General features: G+C 34.6%; 1 protein-coding gene across 38 annotated transcripts in view; it reads left to right on the plus strand.

The window, feature by feature from the left end:
- The window catches only part of RIMS2 (regulating synaptic membrane exocytosis 2), a 581405-nt gene that overhangs the window by 60554 nt on the left and 496042 nt on the right, over positions 1 to 24809 (plus strand). For 23 of the 38 annotated variants that reach the window (XM_072774146.1, XM_072774140.1, XM_072774145.1 and 20 more), the window contains exons 2-3: positions 22835 to 22867; positions 23270 to 23356. The exons of the other annotated variants lie outside the window; for them this stretch is intronic. In XM_072774146.1, the coding sequence (XP_072630247.1) occupies positions 22835 to 22867; positions 23270 to 23356 (120 nt within the window). The remainder of the gene's footprint in view (positions 1 to 22834; positions 22868 to 23269; positions 23357 to 24809) is intronic. 38 annotated transcript variants of the gene reach the window in all.

The raw sequence follows: 24809 nt of genomic DNA on the forward strand, positions 1-24809 counted from the left end.
GACTTTAACATTCTTATTTACATCAGATTGTATAAGCAGAAAGTCAACAAGGAAGCTTTTAATGACACTAGACCAGATGGACTTAATGGATATATTCAGAACAGTTAATCCTAATGCAGCAGAATATAAATTCTTGTCAAGTGCACATGGGACATTCTCCAGAATGGATCACATATTAGGTCACAAATCAGGCCTTAACAGGTACAAAAAAATTGAGATCATATCATGCATCCTTTTTGACTGCAGTGCTGTGAAACTTGAAGTCAACCACAAGAAAAAATTTGGAAAGACCACAAATACATGGAGGTTAAAGAACATTTTACTAAAGAATGAATGGGTCAACCAGGAAATTAAAGAAGTAAAAAAAATACATGGAAACAAATGAACATGAAAACATGATGTCCCCAAATCTTTGGAATGCAGCAAATGGGCCTTTACAGAGGGAAGTATATAGTAATACATTCCTTCCTCAAGAAGCAAGAAAAGTCTCAAAGACACTAACCTTACACCTAAAAGAGCTAGAAGAACAACAAATGAAGCCTAAAGCCAGTGGAAGGGAAATAATAAAGATTAGAATAGAAATTAGATTAGAAATTAGATTAGAACAGAATAGAACAGATCAATGAAACCAGGAACTAGTTCTTTAAAAAATTGATAAAATTGGTAAACCCCTAGCCAGACTTATCAAAAAGAAAGGAGAAAGTACCCAAATAAATAATATCACAAATGGGAGAGGATAAATAAAACCAAAACCACACATATACAAACAATCATAAGAGAATATTATGAAAAATTATATACCACCAATTCAGACAATCTGGAAGAAATGGATAGAATCCTAGAAACATATAAATCACCAAAACTGAAATACGAAGAAATGGGAAACTTGAACAGACCAATAACCAGCAAAGAAATTGAATCAGTAATCAAAAATCTCCCAACATACAGAAGTCCAGAGCTAGATGGCTTCATGATTGAATTCTACTAAACACTTAAAGAAGAGTTAATACCTCTTCTCAAATGTTCAAAAAAAAAAAAAAAAAAAAAGAAATGGAAGGAAAACTTTTAAACTCATTCTATGAGGCCAGCATTACCCTGATTCTAAAATGAAAGACTACTAAAAAAGAGAACTACAGGGACACCTGGGTGGCTCAGCGGTTGAGTGCCTGCCTTTGGCCCAGGGTGTGATCCTGGAATCCTGGGATTGAGTCCCACATTGGGCTCCCTGCATGGAGCCTGCTTCTCTCTTTGCCTCTTGCTCTCCGTGTCTCTCATGAATAAATAAATAAAATCTTAAAAAAAAAAAAGGAAAGTACAAACCAATATCCCTGATAAGCATACATGCAAAAATTCTCAACAAAATACTAGGAAATAGAATCCAGCAATACCTTAAATGAATCATTTACTACATTCAAGTGGGATTTATTCCTGATTTGCAAAGTGGTTCAATATTTGCAAATCAATCAACTTGATACACCACATTAATAAAAGAAAAGATAGGAACTATATGATCCTCTCAATAGATGCAGAAAAAGCATCTGACAGAAGTATAGTATCCATTCTTGATAAGAACCCTTAACAAAGTAGGGATAGAGGTAACATATCATCATAAAACCCATATAACAAAAGACCCACAGCTGATATAATCCTGTTGAGGAAAAACAGAGCTTTTCTTCTATGGTCAAGAATAAGACAAGGATGTCCACTCTCACCACTGTTATTTAACATAGTACTGGAAGTCCTAGCCTCAGCAATCAGACAACAACAACAAATAAAAGGCATCCAAATTGTCAAGGACAAAGTCAGACTTTCACTATTTGCAGATGACATGATACTCTATGTAGAAAACTCAAAGGACTCCACCAAAAAATTTCTAGATGTGATACATGAATTCAGTAAAGTTGCAGGATACAAAAATCCATGTACAGTAATCTGTTACATTTCTATACACCATTAATGAAGCAACAGAAAGAAATCAAGGAATCAGTCCCATTTGCAGTTGCACCAAAAACCTCAGGATACCCAGGAATAAACTAACCAAAGAGGTAAAAGACCTGTACTCCGAAAACTACAGAACACTGGAAAGAAATTGAAGAGGACACACAAAAAATGGAAAGACATTCCATGCTCATGGATTGGAAGAACAAACATTGTTAAAATGTCTATACTATCCAAAGCACTCTACACATTTAATGCAATCCCTATCAAAATACCAACAGCATTTTTCACAGAGTTAGAACAATTCAAAAATTTGTATGGAATCACAAAGACCCTAAATAGCCAAAGCAGTCTTGAAAAAGAAAAGCAGTACTGGAGGCATCACAATTCTAGACTTCAAGTTATATGACAAAGCCATAGTGATCAAGACTGTATGGTACTAACACAAAAACAGACACATAGATCAACGGAACAGGCTAGAAAACTCAGAAATGAACCCACATCTCGATGGTCAAGTAATCTTTGACAAAGTATGAAAGAATATCCAATTAAAAAAAGACAGTCTTGGGATACCTGGGTGGCTTAGTGGTTTAGCGCCTACCTTCAGCCCAGGGCATGATCCTGGAGTCCCAGGATCGAGTCCCACCTCGGGCTCCCTGCGTGGAGCCTGCTTTTCCCTCTATATCTCTGCCTCTCTCTCTCTGTGTCTCTCATGAATAAATAAACAAAATCTTAAAAAATAACAGTCACTTCAACAAATGGTGTTGGGAAAACTGGATAATAACACGCAAAAGAATGAAGCTGGGCCACTTTCTTATACCATACACAAATACAAATTTAAAATGGATGAAAGACCTAATTGTGAGACAGGAAACCATTGAACTCCTAGAGGAGAACACAGGCAGTGACTTCTTTGACATTGGCTGTCGCAACTTCTTACTAGATAGTCTCCTGAGGCAAGAGAAATAAAAGCAAAAATAAACTATTATTGGGAATTATTTTATCAAGATAAAAAGCTTCTGCACAGGCAGGGAAACCGTCAACAAAACTAAAAGGCAACCTTCAAAATGGGAGAAGATATTTGCAAATGTATAAAGGATTGGTATCCAAAATCTATAAAGAACTATCAAACTCAACATCCAAAAAACAAATAATCCAGTTAAGAAATGGGCAGAAGATATGTATTTTTTTTTTAATTTTTATTTATTTATGATAGTCACACAGAGAGAGAGAGAGGCAGAGACACAGGCAGAGGGAGAAGCAGGCTCCATGCACCGGGAACCCGACGTGGGATTCGATCCCGGGTCTCCAGGATCGCGCCCCGGGCCAAAGGCAGGCGCCAAACCGCTGCGCCACCCAGGGATCCCTGGGCAGAAGATATGAATAGACATTTTTCCAAAGAAGACATACAAATAATTAACAGACACATGAAAAGGTGCTCAACGTCAACGAAGGAAATAGAAATGAAAACTGTTATGAGATATTGCCTCACACCAGTCAGAATGGTTAAAATTAATGATACAGGAAACAACAGATGTTGCTGAGGATGTGGATAAAAGGGAACCCTCTTCTACTGTGGGTGGGGTGCAGTCACTCTGGGAAACAGTATATGGAGGTTCCTCAGAAGGTTAAAAATAGAGCTACCCTATGATCCAGTAATTGTACTACTAGGTTTTTACCCAAAGAACACAAATTACTGATTGGAAGGGACACATGCACCCTAATGTTTATAGCAGCATTATCAACAATAGCCAAACTATGGAAAGAGCCCAAATGTCCATCAGCTGATGAATGGATAAAGAAGTGGTGTCTGTGTGTGTGTTACCCAATGGAATATTACTCAGTCATAAAAAAGAATGAAATGTTCCCATTTGCAATAACATGGATGGAGCTAGAGAGTATAACGCTGTGAAATAAGTCAGTCATAGAAAGGTAAATACCTTATGATTTCACTCATATGTGGAATTTAAGAAACAAAACAGATGACCATAGGAGGGAAAAAAAAAAAAAAGAGGCAAATCAGAAAACAGATTCTTAACTATAGAGAACAAACAGGGTTGCTGGATGGGAGGTGCGTGGAGGGGTGGGTGAAATAACTGATGGATATTGAGGAGGGCACTGGTTGTGATGAGCACTGGGTGTTATTATATGTTATTATATATTATATGATGAATCACTAAATTCTACACCTAAAACTAATATTACACTGTATGATAACTAACTGAAATTTAAATAAAAACTTGAAAAAGGGGAAAAATAGACAAAACTTTAGATAGACTCCCTAAAAAAATGTAGTAAGGACTCAAATAAAATTAAAAATGAAGATAAGATATTACAAGTAATACCATAGAAATATGAAATATTATAAGAGACTGTTGTGAACAAGCATATGCTAAGAAGTTGATGACTTAAACATAATGGAATAAATTCCTAGAAATATACATACTACTAAGACTGAATCATAAGGAAATAGATAATCAGAAGATAGGAGATTGAATCAATAATCAAAAACCTCTGAACAAACAAAAAATCAAGAAAGGTGAATTCTACCAATGATTTAAAGAATTAATGACAATCCTCAAATTCTTCCAAAAATTGAAGAGTGGGGAGTACTTCCAAACTCATTTTATGAGGCTAGGATTACTCTGATATCAAAACCAGAAGGACACTACAAGGAAAAACATTTTTGATACTCCTGATGAATATAGGTGCAAAAATTCGTAACAAAATATTACTAGACCGAATTCAACAGTTCATTAAAAGATTGTACAGCATCAGGAAGTGGAATGTATTCAGGGCATGCAAGGATGATTCAATATCTTCAACAAATGTAATTCACCACATTAACAAAATAAAGGATAAAAATCATATTAGCAGATGCAGAAAAATAGTTTGATGAAATTCAATATCCAGTCAAGAAAAAAACTAAGTGAACTGGGTATAGATGGAACATACCTCCACAGAATAAAGATCATATATTACAAGCCCACAGCTAATGTTATATATTCAATGGTGGCTTTCAGCTTGTCACCTAAGCTCAGAAGCAAGACAAGGATGCCAACTCTGCATGTTTATTTAACACAGTACTGGAAGTCCTAGCCAGAGCAGTTAGGCTAAGGAAAAGAAATAAGAGTCATCCAAGTCAGAAAGGAAAAAAAGTAAAACTGTCTCTGCTTGAAGATGACATGATATATATAGAAAAGACCCATAAAAAAACTGTTGAAACTGATTAATTGTGTAAAGTTGTGGGATACAAAATTAATGTAAAAAAACCTCTTGTGTTTCTATACACTAATGACAAGCGATCAGAAAGAGGAATTAAGAAAAAAAATCCCATTTACAACTGCATCAAAAAGAATAAAGTACCGAGGAATGAATTTGACCAAGGGAGTGAAAGATCTGTACACTCAAAACTGTCACACATTAATTAAAGAAACTGAAAGAGACACAAATAAGTGGAAAGATATTTCATGCTCATGGATTGAAAGATTTAATTTTGTTAAAATGTCTATACTATCCAAAGGCATTTTTAGATTCAGTGTAATCTTTGTCAAAATTTCAATGGCATTTTTCACATATTTCAACAAATAGTTCTAAAATATGTATGGAAACATAAAGATAGCCTAAACAGTTTTGAGAAAGAACAGATGAGTGATCACACTTCCTGATTTCAATTTTTAAAAAAATTTTTTTAAAAAGATTTTATTTATTTGAAAGAGAGAGTGCACAAGTAAGAAGGAGGGGCATAGGAAGAAGCAAATATCCCACTGAGCAGGAAGTCTGACATGGGGCTGGATCTCAGGACCTTGGTATCAGGGCCTGAGCTGAAGGCAGATGCTTAACCAACTAAACCATCCAAGTGCCACGTGCTCACCCCCATTTCAAATTATATTATAAAAGGATAGTAATCAAAACAGTATGATATTGGCATAAAAACAAACAGATCAATGAAATAGAATAGAGAACCCAGAAATAAGCCCATGCGTAAAAGGTCAATCCGTTTAAAACAGAGGAGCCAAGAATATACAGTAGGGAAAGCATCGTCTGTTCAATAAATAGTGTTGGGAAAACTTTACATTTATAATGTAAAATAATGAAATTGGTCCCCTATCTTATATGATACACACAAAAAATCAACTCAAAATGGATTGAAGATTTGATATGTAAAACAATGAAATTGGTCCCCTATCTTACATGATACACAAAAAAATCAACTCAAAATGAATTGAAGATATGAAAGTAAGACTTGAAAACATAGAATGAGAAGGAAACTTAGGTGATAAGCTCCTTGACATTGGTCTTGGCAATGATTTTTTGGTATGATACCAAACCATAAGCAATAAAGTGGAAAATAAACAAGTTGGGACTATATCAAACTAAAAAGCTTCTGCATATCAAAAGAAACAAGAAAATGAAAAGGCATCCTACAGAATGAGAGAAAATACTTGCAAGCCATATATTGGATAAGGTGTTAATGTCTAAAGTACATAAAGAATTCATTTTTTTTTACATAAAGAATTCATACAGCTCAGTAACAAAAATATGAACAATCTGATTAAAAATGGACAGAGGAACCAAATAGATATTTTTTCCAAAGAAGACATACAAGGGACCAACATGTCTATGTAAAGGTACCCAATATTGCTAATCATCAGAGAGTTTCAAATCAAAACCCCAGCGAGATATTACCTTATAACTGTTAGATTGGCTATCATCAAAAAGGAAAAGATCTCTTTTGCCCCATGTGGTAGCTTGGATAATAACCCTCTAATATGTTTATGTTATAATCTCTGGACTCTGAGAAAATGAATACATTACCTTTTATAGCAAAAAGGACTTTGCAGATGTGATTAAATTTAGAATCTTGAGATGGGAAGAATATCCTGGATTAATTAAGTGGACTCAATGATACAGTCCTAAATATTCTTACCAGGGGAAGACAGAAGGGGATTCTACTATAGGAGAAAATGCGATGGGTAAAGCAAAATGCTATGCTTCTTGCTTTGAAGGTGGAATAAGGGACCATGAACCAAGGAATGGAAGGAATACAGCTCTAGGAGCTAGAAAAGGCAAAGGAATAGATTTTCCCCTAGAGTGGTGCAGAGAGGACACCCCTGCTAACCACCTTGATTTCAGGCAGTGCAACTGATTTAGAGCTTCTGACACCAGAATTATTTTTTTAAAGGATTTTATTTATTTATTCATGAAAGACAGAGAGAGAGAGAGAGAGAGAGAAAGAGAGAGAGAGAGAGAGGCAGAGATATAGGCAGAGGGAGAAGTAGGCTCCATGCAGGGAGCCCGATGTGGGACTTGATCCTGGGACTCTGAGATCATGCCCTAAGCAAAGGCAGATGCTCAGCTGCTAAGCCACCCAGGCCTCCCTGACATCCAGAATTGTAAGAGAGTAACTGTGTGTTGTTTTAAGCTCCTCCTCCCATCTAAGAAGATAAAAGATAACACGTGGTGGTGGATGTAGATGTGCAGAAAAGGGAACTCTTGTGCAATGTTGGTGGGAATGTAACTTCATTTAACTACTATGGAAAACAGTATGGAGGTTTCTCAAAAGACTAAAAGAAGAATTTCATATGATTCAGCATATGGGTATATATCCAAAGGATATGACAGCAGGATATTGAAGAGATAACATCTGCACTCCCAATTTTATTGCAGCATTATTCACAGTAGCCAAGATATGGAAATAATCTAAGTGCCCATTAATGGATGAATGAATAAAGGTGTAGTATGTGTGTGTATATACATATACATAATAGAGTATTATTCAGTCATGAGAAAGAAGGAAATCCTGCCTTTTGTGACAGCTTGATGGACCTTTAGGTCATAATGCTAAGTTAGAGAAGTCGGACAGAGAAAGACAAATGTTGCAGTGATATCACTCATATGTAGAATCTAAAAAGGCTGAACTCATAGAAACACAGCACAATGGTGGTTACTTGGGGCTGGGGGTGGCAAAACTGGGGAAATGTTGTTAAAGGGTACAAACTTGCTACAAAGATGAATAAGTTCTGGAAATCCAATGCACAGCATAGTGATTATGGTCAGTAATACTGTATTATATACGCTAAAGTTACTGAGAGACAGAATCTTAAATGTTTCCAAAAAAGAGATGATAGGGGATCCCTGGGTGGCTCAGTGGTTTGGTGCCTGCCTTCGGCCCAGGGCGTGAACCTGGAGTCCAGGGATCGGGTCCTGCGTCGGGCTCCCTGCATGGAGCCTGCTTCTCCCTCTGCCTGTGTCTCTGCCTCTCTCTCTCTCTCTGTGTCTCTCATGAATAAATAAATAAAATCTTAAAAAAACAAACAAAAAACAAAAAAGAGATGATAATTATGACTTAGCTAACACTAAGGTGGTAATCATATGGCAATGTATAAATGTGTCAAATCAACATATTGCATGCCTTAAAAGTTACAATGTTATATGCCAATTATATCTCAAAGCCAAATCAAACCAACCAACCAAAGATAATGGGAGGTTGTTATTTTGGTAACTTATCTCCTACTACAGGTTACTTTCAGTATTTCTCTCTTACAAACCATGTTGCAGTGAACATGCTTGTATATTTTGGATTGTAGGGCATTTGCACCTCTTTTAGGTTTTTCTAAATTACTTTTCTGAAATTCATCTTTGAACTTATTTCCATCCTTTTTTTCTTTTACAAAAAGCTTTTGGGAAAAAGCCCTTTTTTGGTCAAAGTTATTGTAATGTACTACTTAAATAATAAGTCGGTTGACTAGGGACAGTTTCTAAATAGCAAAATTATTGAGGGTACTAGTGCTATATATATAAATTTTATTTTATGAAATATTATCTAAATTCATATTTTTAATTTTGTTGACTTGTTACTGAAATTTGACTGTGAATAGTAGTTTGCCAATTCATTTAGGTGTTCACCAATTAATATGATAGCTAATACCACATAGGCCTTTAAAAATCTTTGTTTTGTAGTACATTTGCCTAATCATGAACTGGAATGAGTAGGTTTTGGTGGGTTACCAGGTAGGAAACTAGTTATGCTCATAAATGTAAATGTCTGACTAATTTTGATAAATTTAAATCTGACCTCATTTTGAATTTCATTTATTACATAGTTACTGATTCTTGTTATTTTCTGATAAATTAAAAAAGAAAATCAACCTCTGCAGTCATTTATTTATTTATTTTTTGCATCCGTTTTTCAAAGACATAGCTTAGGCATTGCCAAATGTTAATAACTTTGTAGCAGTTGCATCACTAATTTATTGAAATCTCTTGGAAAAAATTTTTTATTAGTACAGAATATGAAAAAAGTAAAAGTTCGCTCCTTGTAGTATTAATGTTAATTTATTTTTCTGTTAAGGCAACATAATTATTTCCACAGCAATGTTGTATACATGAAGTATTAAAGAAACTAGGAAAACATCTAGAGCCGTTAAGAATTATAAAACACTATGGCAGAAAGTAAAATTGATTCTAAATTCTGGCAGTACCAGATAGATAAGGAACATATGTTTATTTACTCAGTCAAGCATTTTAAATAAAAACAGGTCAAATTATTGGTAGGAAAGAAGAAGTAATTAATAGAGCATAATACAGAGACCACATTTTTTAAACTACAGACTTTTAGCTGCGTACAAAGTTCTCGTTCTCTGATAGCCTGAGAACACACATAACAGCACATGCCTTTCTGCTCTCATGCATGATGCAGCCAAATGCCATCAGCCTTTTTTCCTTTCTGGCATCGCACAGTATTTTGTGTTGGCCTTATTTCCTCTTGTGTGCCTGTTTCTACCTTCCCTTCTGGCTCTGGCTTCATTTAGCCTCCTGCCTCAGGTTCTACCTGTTTGCCTGGCTCTGGCTGTGTTTATTTTCCATTCTCTGCTTCCTTTGTCAGCCCAGAAGGTCCCACACCTCCTGCTTCTGCCTACTTAAAGCTCATTTCCTTTTCTCTGCTCAATGCTTATACTTACCTCCTGGCCCCAATAAACCTCCCTCTTCTGACTCGTGCACATAGAATTACAGTGATTTGAAACCTATATAGGGTGACCCAACAACCTGTCACATTTGCATGTATAATAGCTAATTATAAGGGCACCTAATGTTATTTGGCTATTTTTAAGTCTTAACCCTCTCTCCTAAACTTTAGGCATATCCTCAAAGTCATGGGGAACTCAGAAGATCTAGATTTGTCCTGAGGTTATAAGGTGTAATCTATTGCTCATTAACTGTAGAGGAGTGTTTTTCAAACTGAGTCATGAAATCAGTTTTGTGGAAGTATAACTAGCAATTAAAAACAAAGTTGTGAATTGAAAAGATGGTATTATTGTGCATTGTATTTTGTAAGTATTGTTTAATGAAATTTTATTGTATGCATTTATATAAATGTATGTATAAATATACATTATATGTAAAATATATTATTGTGGGCCAACTTAATAAATATTTGAATGTCATTGCATAGAAAATTTACTTTTAGCTTTGGCTGCTTTCAGATGGTACTTATTCAAAGAGATCATTCCAGGGGCACCTGGGTGGCTCAGTCAGTTAAGTGTCCAACTCTTGATCTCAGCTCAGATCTTGATCTCAGGGTCATGAGTTTGAGCTCTACATTGGGGCTTAGAAAAACAAAATAAATCAGAAGAGATCATTCCATATGGTTGTGATCAACTTTAGAAGCATATATAAAAAGGCTTGAGTTAGTGTAAACTACATCAAATTTATTGTAGAAGCCCTTGAATTCTATCACAACCTTTGCATAAGCTCCAGAACAACATTACCCTGAGATGCCTGACTTCACATCATACTTCATCTAGTAAAGCCACTGTGTAAACTGGGATTCCAAAGTGTAATTCAGCAGCATATGGGCATTTGAAGCTCTGTTGCAGTTCTGGTCTTATGCTACTTTGGAAGTGACTAGGCTAAGAGGATTATTGTTCTGAAAGATGTGTATATGTTGAAGTGCTTAGTCATCTTCCTATTGAAATCTTTTTTTTTTTTTTTTAAAGATTTATTTATTTATCTTAGAGTGAGCAAGCAAGCACAGGGTGGGGCAGAAGGAAAAGGAAAGAGAAACTTCAACAAACTGTGCTGAGTGCTGAGCCCAACTTTGGGCTTAATCTCATGACCCTGAAATCATGACCTGAGCCCAAATCGAGCCCAAATCGAGCTTAACCAACTGCGCCACCCAGGGGCTGCCCTATGGAAATCTTATGGGGGGAAAGATGTATATATATAAAGAAATCTTATGGAAATTGAGTTCATTTCTGTTCTTTGAGCAACTCTGTCATTGTGATGAGGGTAGAAAGAATTGTTTAGCAAGTCCCCTCACTAAACGGGTGGTGCTAACTGTAAATCTCTTCCTTGGACCCTTTGAAAATGGATTTTACATTTAAATGTGTAAGATCGCTTGATTTTTTAAACTGCTTATAAGCATACAGTACGCTGGATGGTTCTTTTTTAAACTAGATGATATCTTAAAAATATTATATATATATTTAATTATGAGAAAGTATAATTATATTAGAGAACATTTGGAAAATAGAGGCAGGAAGAATAAAATCACCCACAATCTTGCCACTCTAATAAAAATAGTAATAATATTTTTGATGTATTTCATGCTTATCTTTTTTTAATCTGCTTTTGAAATAAAAGAACTTAGAGCTAGTCTCTTAGATAATATCTTAACACCTCTTCTGGACCCAATGCTATGTGACTTACAGTGATGCTGCTGAGATATTTCACAATGTGTGTATTTGTGTCATTGTGTGTATTCACTTAATCAGATATAGATACTCTTCTAATGTGGACTAATTTGCTGTGCTGTTCACTCTGAGTTATTCTTGTAATCTACTATAGAAAAAAGTTTTTCATTCTTCACAATTTACTTGGTTTCTCAATTGTAAAAGGTAATGCCCCTATTTTTGTAAGCAATTGTGAGATTTTTGAGGATGTATTTTTCTCTACAAATCTCTAGAAATTAATGATAGTTTAAGTGTTTAATGCTGTGACAAATCACCGAATTTTCTGTATTGTCTCCCCATATATAAGTGGATCAGTTATTTTTGACTCCTCTGATAGCACAATTAAGTAGTTGTATTCTATTGTATAATTTAGGTAGCTAGAGAGCCATTTTCAGTCTTATTTTTGCAACCACATAAATATGACCACGTAAATGTAGAGTCCCAATTATGTATCCATTCTGCCTGATGTTTTTCAACATTTACTAGGTGCCCAGCATTGTTCAAAATTCTTGGCTCTCATAGATGAATAAGACATAATTCCTGCTTTCAGGGGGCTCACTTACATGAAATTCTTAGGACTTTACATACTGAATGAATTTGATTAATATTTTTGGTTATAGTAGTTTACTATTTTTATGTAAATTTTATTCACTTACTTTGAATACAAAAGTCACAAAAAATTTGCAATGAAAAGTTTCTTTTCCAAACCTTTCTCCTATTCACCTATTGTCCTCTCCATAAAAGAATATATTTACAGAAATGAAATGAAATATTTTAAAGTCAGGAATAATTATTTTGAATATAGTTTTGAAAGGAAATTCAGTTTTGAAAAAGGGTACTTTCACTTATTGTGTAAGAACTATGTGCACTATTTAATCTTTTAAATATTTTTTATCCAGGATTATCACAATTTTACTAATTACATATAGAGGCTCAATTAAATAAGTTGCTCATGATCACATAAATACCAGGTAACATAGCCAAGAAATAGGATTTGAGTCTAAATTCTCCTGAGGCCATTTTCCTTTCACCAGCTATTTTATATCAAATTAATGCTTTGGAATTTCAGTTGAGTTATGTTAAAAGTTTGTTAATTGGTTTTCCCTCAGAAAATGGAAAATAGATCTATACCTCAAACTGATAATGATAAGCTTGAGTAACTAGTGAAAGAAATTTGGGAAAAGATATATAAAGAAAAGATTACAGTTTTTAAATGATACACTCAAGCATTTAGTTGCTCATGTTAATATAAAAGAAGAATTAAAAATACTTTTGTCTTGAATTACCTTCCATTGTGGATCTCTCTCTTTCTCTCATCCATTTATCTAAACCTAGAAAAAATTAAGCTTGCATTCTCTGAGCAAATACCATCTGGTAGTGAAGGAACATCTTTGGTGTCAGGGGGAAAACAATTTGGCATTGAAGAGTTGCCACATATATAATCGAGATTGATTATGTAACATTTGTGGACTAACTAACTAACTGTATTATGGAAAAGACGTCAGCATTCATTGACAACCTAACGATTTGATGAATGTTCTCTTCCATTATTCATAAGTATTTCAAGTATTTGTGAGTGGCTCTTTCTCATAGGCAAAGGTAATGACAGCTAGAATTTAGGAGCCGTAGTTTTAAAAATATTGATCTATTTGCTGTGAGTAAAACGCCAAAAAAAAAAATTTAGTCCTTTTATGCATGTATACAAATGTTAAAATAAATTGGCATTAGGAATGTGGTTGTTAATGAAAATATTCATATTTCTCCCTGAATATGTCCAGATATTTACATAGGTCTTATGGCAGAAAGGTGCATAGAAGAAGAGAACTAGAGTGACAGATTAGGGGGGGAATTCTGAATAGATGGGGGCAGATGTAGTACTAGCTTTAAGCACCAATGGTAGAGGTCAGTACAGGGAGAAAGTGGCCTCTGGTCTATCTTATTACTTCATTTTACAGTTACAATAGAGAGTAGAAGAACTCTTTCACAATGTAATCTGTTTTCTTTGTCCTCTCTCCCCATTTTTGTAGTTCTGATATTATAAATGTTTGGCAGCTTAGTTTAATCTCAATCTTTTCATAATATCCTCAGCCTCCTTTTTCTTTAGATATGGGTTCCTTAATAAGATCAACAATAACATAGTCTGTGATATAGCCAGGTTGGATTGTTGGGAAACCCCATTCTTTTCTCTTGAGTGAGTTAGATTTCCCAGAGCAGAATCTTCCAGACTTCATCCTAGACGGCGTATGCCTGGCTGCTAGTGCTTGGGGGACCATGTTGGGGAAAAAGCTGGAGTTTTAACATTCATTATATAAGATTTCTTTTAATTTGTCCGTGTCCAGTATACCACCGCTGTTGTCATCTCTGCCTGGTCTCTGCGAGTTTAATCATACTGTTTTACTTTCTCTAGGGAAGATGCTTGTTAAGCTTCTGCTGAGGCTAGGGGGAGGCATGGAGTGAGGGGGGGAATCTGGGTCCTCATGTTGTTAGTCAAGACACTTTCAACTTTTTTTTTATTCTCACTTTTACTCTATTTCTAGAGTTATCTGGTCCTGCCAATTCTTGAGCCTTCTGGGATTTGATGATGTTCATTTACCTCTTTGCTTTCTTCAGTGCACTAGGATTCAGCTTTTCAGGATTGCTGACTCATCAGTTACACTTATTTGCTTGCAATTCAATAAATTTTACTAGCATTGAATCCTAACCCATTCTAACAAACAAACTGGGAAATCCTGTCATTGGGGGAGTTTTGGGGAGAGAGAAGGAAACTAAATGCTTGTAATTATAGTTCCATGTCTGATTAATCTAATTGTTTGAGCACAATAGCTTTAATTTATTAATTCTATAGGCTTTATCTATTTATCATCTGTCACTTATCATTATCATCATCTATCACCTATATCTATAACATGCAACTATATATAACTTCGGACTAATATCTTTTTTTTTTTAAGATTTATTTATTTATTCATGAGAGGCACAGACTGAGAGAGAGAGGCTGACACATAGGCAGAGGGAGAAGCAGGCTCCTCACAGGGAGCCGATATGGGACTCAATCTTGGACCCTGGGATCATGACCTGAGCCGAAGGCAGGTGCCCAACGGATGTTTAGCCATCCCCAGACTAATATCTTTGATTCTAAATCCAGCACTGTAGGCAAGGTTCATTCATTTTAGCCTCCTCTCTGCTTATTTGTAACTTCTTTTTCTAACAGTGAGAAGCCTGGCTCTCATTAGCTACAAGTTATTGTTCAGCTCCTGTATACATGCACAATGGTTTCAGAATTGCTGACCTGTGTAACGTGCAAACAAATTTACCAATTAGACTACAATGTTTAAGTATAGTTCTTTTTTTGTCTTTAGCACTGGAAGCCTTATTTAAAATATCCTTTCCCATTGTTGCTTAGAGCAGCATTTTTTTTTTTTTTTTTTGTATCAGTGAGCTTTATTATCCATTTCCCAAACAGAGCTGGATTCATTTATCACATTCTGCATTTCATCCTAGGATTCCCCTACCGTTGTATGCAAAATTTAAAAATTTGCATACATTAAATTTAAAATTTGTATACATTTACTCTTTGTGATATATAGCTCTATGGGTTTTTACCAATACTTACAGTCATGTTTACATACCACAAGATCACTTAGAACAGTTCCAATATCCTAAAAATTCCTTTGTTTGATCTCTACGTGTAGTCAATTCCTCCTTGATTTTAAGGGGAAGACTTTTTTTTATCATTAGGTATAATGCTAGCTGTAGCTTTTTATGTTTATCAAATTGAGGAAATATTCTCAATTCATAGTGTGTTTAGAGTTTTTATTATGAATGGTTGTTGGATTTTGTCAAAAATGATATATAATTTTTCTTCTTTAACCTATTGATACAATGGATTATTATACTAACTGGTTGTTGAGTATTGAACCATCATGTCTGGGATAAATCCAACCTGGTCATGGGGTACAATTGTTTTATACATGTTGGATTTGCTTTGCTAATATGTTGTTGAATGTATTTGCATTTGTGTTCATGAAAGATATTGGTCTATAATTTTCATTTCTTTTAATGCCTTTGTTTTTTGTATTATGGTGATGCTGTTCCAAGAGATTGAGTTAGAAAGTGTTCTCTTAAAGAGCCTCCTTTTCTGAAAGAGATTGTAGAAGATTGGTATAATTTCCAACTTAAACGTTTGGTAGAGTTCACGAATGGAACCATTTGGACTTTGGTGATTTCTGTTTTGCAAGGTTGTTAACTTTTGATTCAATTACTTTAATAGATGTTAGACCTGTTCAGATCATCTATTTCTCCTTGTGTGAACTGTCACAGAGATCATCTTTCAAGGAAATGGTTCATTTAATCAAAGTTACTAAATTTCTGAACATAGAGTTATTCTTAATATTTCTTTATTATCTTTTTAAATGTCATGAGATCAGTAGTGATGGACCGTCTTCCATTTCTGATATTAATAATTTGTGTCTTCTCTCTTTTTCTTGACTAGTATAGCTTTAGCTAGGTTTATCATTTAATTGGTCTTTATAAAAAAGCAGCTTTTTGTTTTGTTGATTGTGACTATTGGTTTTCTATTTTAAAATTTCATTGATTTATGCTCTTATTTTTATTATTTTTGTTTTGTTTTAGATTTAATTCATTCTCCTTTTTCTAGTTTCCTAAGATGGAGTCTTAGTTTATGGATTTTAGATCTTTCTTTTGCATCCAGTGTTAAAAGTTTCATCTAAGTACTGTTTTAGCAGCATCTCACAAATTTTGATAGAGTGTTTTTCATTTTCATTTAATTCAAAATACTTCAAAATTTTCTTGAGACTTTTTTTTTTTAAGATTTTATTTATTTATTCATGAGAGACACAGAGAGAGGCAGAGACATAGGCAGAGGGAGAAGCAGGCTCCATGCAGGGAGCCTGATGTGGGACTTGATTCCGGAAACTCAGGATCACCACCTAAGCCAAAGGCAGACATTCAATCTCTGAGCCACCCAGGCGTTCCATTGAGACTTCTTTTTTGATCCAGGTGTTATTTAGAAGTATGTTGTTTAATCTCCAGGTATTTTTGAATTTTTTGCAACAGTTTTTTTATTGTTTTCTAGTTTAATTTCTTTGTGACTCAGAGGATACTTTGTATGATTTGTATTCTTTTAAATTTGTTAAGGAACCTGTTAGGGCCCAGAATGTGGTCTGTCTTGGTAAATGTTCCATTTGAGTTTGAGAGTAATGTGTATTCTGGTATTATTGGATGATGTATTAGAGAATGTCATTTAATAACATTTTATTGATGTTGCTGTTCATTCAGCTATGTCCTTACTGATTTTCTGCTGCTGGATCTGTCAATTACTGATTGAAGTGTAAAGTCTTAACTCTATCAGTGGATTTGTCGGTTTCTTGTGGCTTGTCTATCAATTTTTGTTTCTCATATTTTGACACTCTGTTATTAGGTGCATACCCATTAAGGATTATTATGTGTTCTTTGAGAATTCACCCCTTTGTCATTATGGAATACTCCACCTTATCCCTGCTAATTTCCTTGTTCTGAAGTTGACTTTGTCTGAAATTAATGTAGATACTTCAGCTTTCTTTTTATTAGTGTCAGCATGGTGTATCTTTCTCCATTCCTTTACTTTTAATCTATCAGTGTCTTTATATTTAAAGTGGGTTTCTTGTAGACAACACGTTGTTGGCTTTTTTTTAACTCTACTTTGACCTTTTAATTCGCGTATTTAGATCATTCACATTTAAGAGATTATTGATATAATTGGATTAATAGTTGCTATATTTATAACTATTCCATTCGTTGCCTGTGTTCTTTTAGTTCTCCTTTTCCTTTTGTTTTTCTTCTGCTTTTGCTTTGTTTTCCACTATTTTTCTTCCTTCTCTTGTTTATTTTATTTTTTACTTTTTAAAACTTTATTTATTCATGAGAGACACACAGAGAGAGACAGAGACACAGGCAGAGGGAGAAGCAGGCTCCCTGTGGGGAGCCCAATGGGGAACTCGATCCCAAGACCTCGGGATCACGCCCTGAGCCAAAGGCAAATACTCAACAGCTGAGCCACCCAGGCATCCCCCTTCTCTTGTTTAAATTCAACATTTTATATGATTTGATTCCATACATTCTCCTGTCTTAGCATATGAATTATACTTCATTTATAAAAATGTTTTTTAGTGGTTGCTGAAGAGTTCTCAGTGTACTTTTACAACTAATCTATTTTCAGATAACACTATCACCTTAGGGGTAGTACAAGTACTTTATAACAGAGTATTGCCCATTCTTCCCTCCTGTACTTTAAAAATTGCTGTCATTCATTTCATTTATCCATGAGCTATAATGTTACTATTATTATTGTGAACAAAATTATCTGTTAGATCAATTAAACATAAGAAAAATACAATATTTTATTTTACCCCCATTTATTCCTTTTCTAATCCCCTCCCTATTTTTATGTAGATGTGGGTTTTCAACCTGTATCATTTCCTTCTCCCTTTTAACATTCCTTGCAAGGCAGGTATATTGATGACGGATTCCCTTAAGTTTTGCTTGTCCGAAAAAGTATTTAATTTGCTCCCACTTTGGAAGAATTTCCCTGGATACCGAATTTTAGGTTGGTTTTCTTTCTTTCTTTCTTTCTTTCTTTCTTTCTTTCTTTCTTTCTTTCTTTCTTTCTTTCTTTTTCTTTCTTTTTTCCTTCCTTCTTCCCTTCTTTTATATATATATTTTTAATTAATTTAAAAATATTTTATTTATTTATTCACCAGAGACACAGAGAGGCAGAAATATAGGCAGAAGGAGAAGTAGGCTCCCTGTGGGGAACCTGATGTGGGACTCCCTCCCAGGACTTGATCCCAGGACCCTGGGATCACGACCTGAGCCAAAAGCAGATGCTCAACCACTGAGCCATCCAGGTGCCCCTGTCAGGTCTTTTCCAAGGGCAGTTTCTGTTCATCCTTTTTTCCTTTGAATGGGTAATACTTTCCTGTTTGTATGCCTTAGGGTTTTTTGTTTTTGTTTTTTTTTTTTTTTTTTTTTTTTGAAAATTAGATGTTTGAATGTAATGTGGTAACTCTGAAAATAAGATTTTTTTCCCTTCACTGGTTTTGTTGTTTTCTGTTATTGTTTTTGATTTATTTTGTGAGTGTATATATATATATATATAAATTAATTGTAGGCTGTCTCTGTCCTGAGGATTATCCTGTGGTGTAAATTTAAGGTCTTTTTTCTTTGCTAAGCTTGGGCCTTTTTCTGGGCATGTGTAGTGACTTTACTTTCTCCCATATATGCAGTTACTTTTGAATGTTTCAATCTTTAATGTCTGGCTCCCAAAGGGAAAAAAAAATTGAAAAACAGAGGGGGGTAAATGTTCTGGCCATTTAAATATCCTGGAAATCACTTTAGTCAGAGAGGGGAAGGGCTTCAACAGTGTAAGGAGTTGCAGCAACAATAGCCATCCATTTTTTTTGTCTGTACTTCTGAGATGGGAAGCAGTAGTCTGTGATCTGAACACAGATCACTGATATTATTTGGAGGACAGAGTCCTTTTCACCTACCCTGACTCTTGGAAGCTGTGTGCAGGTTGCTCCGGGAACAGGTGAACAGCAATGTGCTATGGGTCTGGCAGGTGGGGATTGGATAACTGATATTATGCTAAGAGCCCAAGTTAACCAAAATTAACTGCAGTGTATAGTTCAAGTCTTCTACTGAAGTTGAAAGCCTTCATTGGACTCCACATTTCCAAAATAGTTACATCAGACAGATTTTGCTTTTGCTGTCTAGGTGGGTAGACAGATTCCTATTGCTTTCTACTCCATCATCCTCCCAGAATCTTCGCTGGTGTCTTTATTTGTATCTTACTTTTTTTTTTTCCTTCCTTCCTTGCTCTTGTGTTTCCCTAGAGACTTTCAACTAAATCGTGTCTAAAACTTGCAGTTCTTTTAGTCATCATCTCTGGTCATTATTCAGGAACTCTATTGATTTGGCGGTATAGTGTTGATATTTGAGAAGCATTCAGTAATCTGTCTTTTGGTGAGCCTGAGCTGAGTTAGGAGGAGATTTTTCTTTGATTTTCACACAATGGTAGAGCTCCTGGAGAGAAAATTTATAGAAATGTGGCGCAATAAGATTGGGATCTGTTGGAATTTTAAACTCTCAATCCAGTCCACACTGTGTCTCTAGTAATTAATCAGTTATAGTTAAAAGTATTCCTATAGATAGTAGCTTCAGGTGTGAGCTTCTGCCCCTTGGCTTGTACTCTTGGTAAAATGTGATAGTCTGTATCTATTTGTCTGTTTCTTTAGAGTTCAGCTTAGAGGTGTATCCAATAACCTAAACTCTTTGATGGCTCTAAGAAGAGTTGTTGAATTTCAGTTTGTTCGGCTTTTTGCTTGTTGTAAGGATAGAAGTGATGATTTCCAAGCCTTTTTTTTTGTATCAGACTGGAAACTGGAAGCCCCTTATACACATTTTGGAATACAAGAATGTAGGTGTTCATTGCTAATAATAATAGTGTATTATAAAAGAAATATATGATATCATTACTTTTTCATATTACCAGTTCTTAAATTATCTCAACATGCATTTTAATCATGTTCAGACATTTTGAGGTTTGAATTTATTTAAAATATTGGAAAAAAGAATGATTTTATACTCTTGATTGTATTTAAAGACAGAATAGTTTTTTTTAACATAGTGTTTTATTAGTTTCAGGTGTAAAATATAGTGATTCAACAATTTTGTACATCACCTAGTACTCCTCACAAGTGTACTCCTTAATTCTCATCACCTATTTGACCTATTTCCCCCACCCACCTCCCTCTGGTAACCATATTTATTGTCTATAGTTAAGAGCCTGTTTCTTGGTTTGTCTCTCTCTTTCTCTTTTGCTTATTTGTTTTGTTTATTAAATTCCACATATGAGTGAAATCATATGATATTTGTCTTTCTCTGGTAGACTTATTTTTGTTAGCATCATACTCTCTAGTTCTATTCATGTCATTGCAAATGGCAAGATTTCATTCTTTTTTTATGGCTGAATAATATTCTGTTGTATGTGGTGTATTCTTTATCTATTCATCTTTTTTTTAAATCTATTCATCTATTGATGGATGCTTGGGCAGCTTCCATAATCTGGCTATTGTAGATAATGCTGCTGCAAACATTGGGATGCATGTGTCCCTTTGAATTTAGTGTTTTTGTATTCTTTGGGTAAATACCTAGTAGTGTGACCACTGGATCATAGGGTTGTTCTCTTTTGAACTTTTTGAGGAACTTCCATAACTTTTTCAGGAGTGGCTGCACCAACAGCATGAGTGCTCCTTTTTCTCCACATCCTCATCAACACCTGTTGTTTCTTGTGTTGATTATAGCCATTCTGACAGGTGGAAGGTGATAACTCATTGTAATTTTGATTTGTATTTCCCTGAGAGTAAGTGATGATGAACATCTTTTCATGTGTCTGTTGGCCACCTGACAGGATAAATATTTTGACTGCCTTACTATGATACATGTTTTATTTGGAAAGCTGATGCAAATATTTGTATTATTTCACATATAGTTATTTTACAAAGCCCAGAAATACTTTCTGAATTGGTAAATAACATTTTTATGTGTGTTAATTTTTCAAGTAAAGATTTTGAAATTAGGAACTGACTGGTAGATTAATATTAATTTGTTTATGATGAAAACTTTTGTCACTAATTTCAAAAGCAACATGATTCCTTGCAGAGATCACCCAAGAATTCTTTGACAATATTGTTTCCTCATTTACATATTTATTTCAATATTTATTGTTTTTAACATAAATTTCATTTGGTGAAGGGTAATCTTGCGTTGCTGTCCATTTTGATGAGCTGATATGGTTATCTTTCTTTGACATTATCTGTTTGGGGCCTATTTTGTTCTAAAATGTTAAAAGATTTTTATCTTATTCTCCAGGAAATATATAGTAAGTTTTCAGGATAGAATCCAGTGTCACTCTTTTAAGTTTTTTTGTGTTTGTTTGTTGATAGGATATTTGGTGCTAAATATACTCTTTTATTATTAAATTATTATATGACTATATTTAAATACTAAATAATGTGGCTTTAACTCTAAGATAAAAGTATTACACTTTTTTGAAGTTTATGCAGAGAGCACAGTATATTCCTCTTTGGTTTAATATAGAGATACACAATTACCAATTATATTTATTCATCGGGACACAAAAATATATAAGGGTATATGTTTTCATTTATTGCTTATATTATTATAAATAGGAACACACTGGAGAGGAAAATCAGTTTGATCTAAAAAGAGTTTAATGCACAGTGTTAATATAATTTCCTTATGAAAGTACTAGATTTTGGTGACCAATTTTAGTTACCAATTCTTAGCCTTTCTTTGGGAAAGTAAAAGCTGGTGAACTGATCATTGGTCATAGGTTTGCCTCTCAGGATTGGTCCTAGGTAAAGTGTGAGAAGCCAGATTTCAGAGGAATTCAGTACCCTTGGGTATGATCTTTTTCTGCCCTGTAAATATCCAGTGCTATTTCAGTGAAGCACTGAGTTGATTATAGTTTAAATGCATTTTTAGTCTGTTATCTTATATGAATAATTTACTTTAGCTTATAAATGTTTAGAATTTAATATACATAGTTATTTTAGTAGTTATTTTTTAGGTAGATTGGGTACATACCGCCCAATTATTTTATCTGCTCATTTAAGCAATAAATAAGTTCATCTGTAAGGCTTTTAAAATACATCTATAAAACTTACATTTTATTTAAAATATTTATGCCTTCAATTTATATTAAGGAAGAACTTTAAAAAATAAAGAGGAAATCTGTTTATCTTCAGTAAACCAAATGTAACTGTGTTTAATCTGGTACTTTAAAATAAGTATTTTAAAAGCTTCAATATCAGTATTAATAAAAATATGCAGAGAACTTGAGGACTAAATCAGGGAATCATTAAAGCAGTAGTAGAGTTCTAATATCAATCCTTTATTCAGAACAAGCGATTCAACTTCTCTTTTTTTGTGTCAGCTTGTTTTAAATGTATAATTCCAAGTAGCAAAGCACTAACTGTTTCTATGTAGCAAACCTTATTTCACTTTTATATGACCACAACCTGTAGATAGAAAATTCTTCTTAGTACAGTGCACTCAGTTGTGCAAACTTATCTTTTTAGGGTCAAAGAAGAACACAAACCACAACCGACACAGTAAGTAAATGTATTAAGAGTGCAGTAGGCTTGATTTCTGTACCTTTGCCATATTCTGCTTTCTGCACCTTGTATGGTATTAGCTTACACTAATACTGGATAGGCTGCAGCTAGTGTGTCTTCTGCTTTTCTGACTCTCTGGCTTGTAAGAGAGCTGCCTGCAGCTTCTTACTTCATCCACTTATGGACTGGATGTAGTTTTTTGCTGACTGCTTGTGGACTGGTTAAGTGTTCAAACTTAATTTCCCTACATTCTGACTGCCTGATGATAATTGGCGCTCACATTTCCATTGGCTGTAGCTTTTTGTGCCTGTGTATTTTTATTATTATGGGTAAGAAAACATTTGACCTACATTGTTATTCATTTGGTTATTCAGTCACATTATTTGCTTATTTAAACAGGTGGTTTCCCTTTAGTGGGATCACTGAACTGGTAAATAACGTTCTTCAGCCCCAGCAAAAACAACAAAATGAAAAGGAGCCCCAGACGTAAGTAAGCTGATCTGTATAGACTAAATATTATCTCTAATAGCATGACATACTGAAGAGTATGCATTAAAATGCTGCCCTGGGAATATTATTCCTCAGAAACAAAAATTGTTAGGGTATGAGTTTGATACTTTCATCTTTAATTATAACGGAAATCTAAAAGGAAAACAGGATAATTTATAGGGTAGTAAAAATGAAGAGAGGTCATTCTCCCCTCAGTTTTAGTATGGATAATATAAACTATGTTTGTCATATAAAACATCTTTCTCTAAGTATGCAGTGTATTTTTAAGTGTGTTTCTTTCAAAAATAATTCAGAGGACATTTAGAAATATTACCCACCCACCCCAATTTAGTCTTTGAGTTTGGGAAAGATTCTTTTAAAAAAAGGACAAGCAGGTTTCTTTATTGTGTTACTTCTGAGTGTCTAAATATGCTCCAAAGGGGTTAGAACATACAGTGTTTACTAATAATATTTGACCACTGAATCCTGTTTTCACCAAACATTTCATTAAGTTGACATAATTTGGGAAACGTAGCAGTTTATTCTCACATTAACCGGAAACATTAAAGAAAAGTCAATTCCATTTATTTTAGTTTGTTAGCAGAATAGAAAACATTCTTTAAAAAATTGTTCACACATATCTTTTTAAGTTGATGTAAGCAATATTATGTGTATTTTGAAGTGGAAGTAACTGAGAATGTGAGAAAGATTGTATCTATTTAAATTCTAATCTCTCCATGGAGACTGCCTTCTTACTCCAGGGTGCTCTTACAGCTCAGCCTCTATGCTTTTTAAAAGTGGGAGTTCTGTTTTATGGAGAAGATGGTTTGTAGGGAGGGGCAGAGGGAGAAGTGACATGAACTCTAGGAGAGGATAAGAATGACTATTCTAGGAGCCCTCAGATGAAATATTTGGAGAGTTTCATCTTTGCCTTTAACGCAAACTAGAGGATAAATATCTTTTTGTCTTATTATGGCTGAGGGTAATCTGCTCATTTGTTTTATGTTACTTGTATGCATTTTATGGTAAATTTTGTCAGTGTTTTAGTTTCAACCAACCTAAAATTATGTTGTGGCATACTACTTCTAATAGTTTATAAGAGTCTCCTTTGGGGCAGCCCCAGTGGCTCAGCGGTTTAGCGCCGTCTTCAGCCTGGGGTGTGATCCTGGGGACCTAGGATCAAGTCCCATGTTGGGCTCCCTGCATGGAGCCTGCTTCTCCCTCTGCCTGTGTCTCTGCCTCTCTCTCTCTCTCTCTTTCCTTGTGTCTATCATGAATAAATAAATAAAGTCTTAAAAAAAAAAAGAATCCCCTTCACCCCTATCTGCAGATATGTTCCAAGACCCCAGTGGATACCTGAACCAGCAGATGGCACATAATCCCTATAGTTACTGTTTTTTTTTTTCCTATACATACATACCTATGATAAAGTTTAATTTATACATTAGGC

The sequence above is a fragment of the Canis lupus genome, chromosome 14 (genome assembly GCF_048164855.1).
Source record: "Canis lupus baileyi chromosome 14, mCanLup2.hap1, whole genome shotgun sequence".
Lineage (NCBI taxonomy): Eukaryota > Metazoa > Chordata > Mammalia > Carnivora > Canidae > Canis > Canis lupus.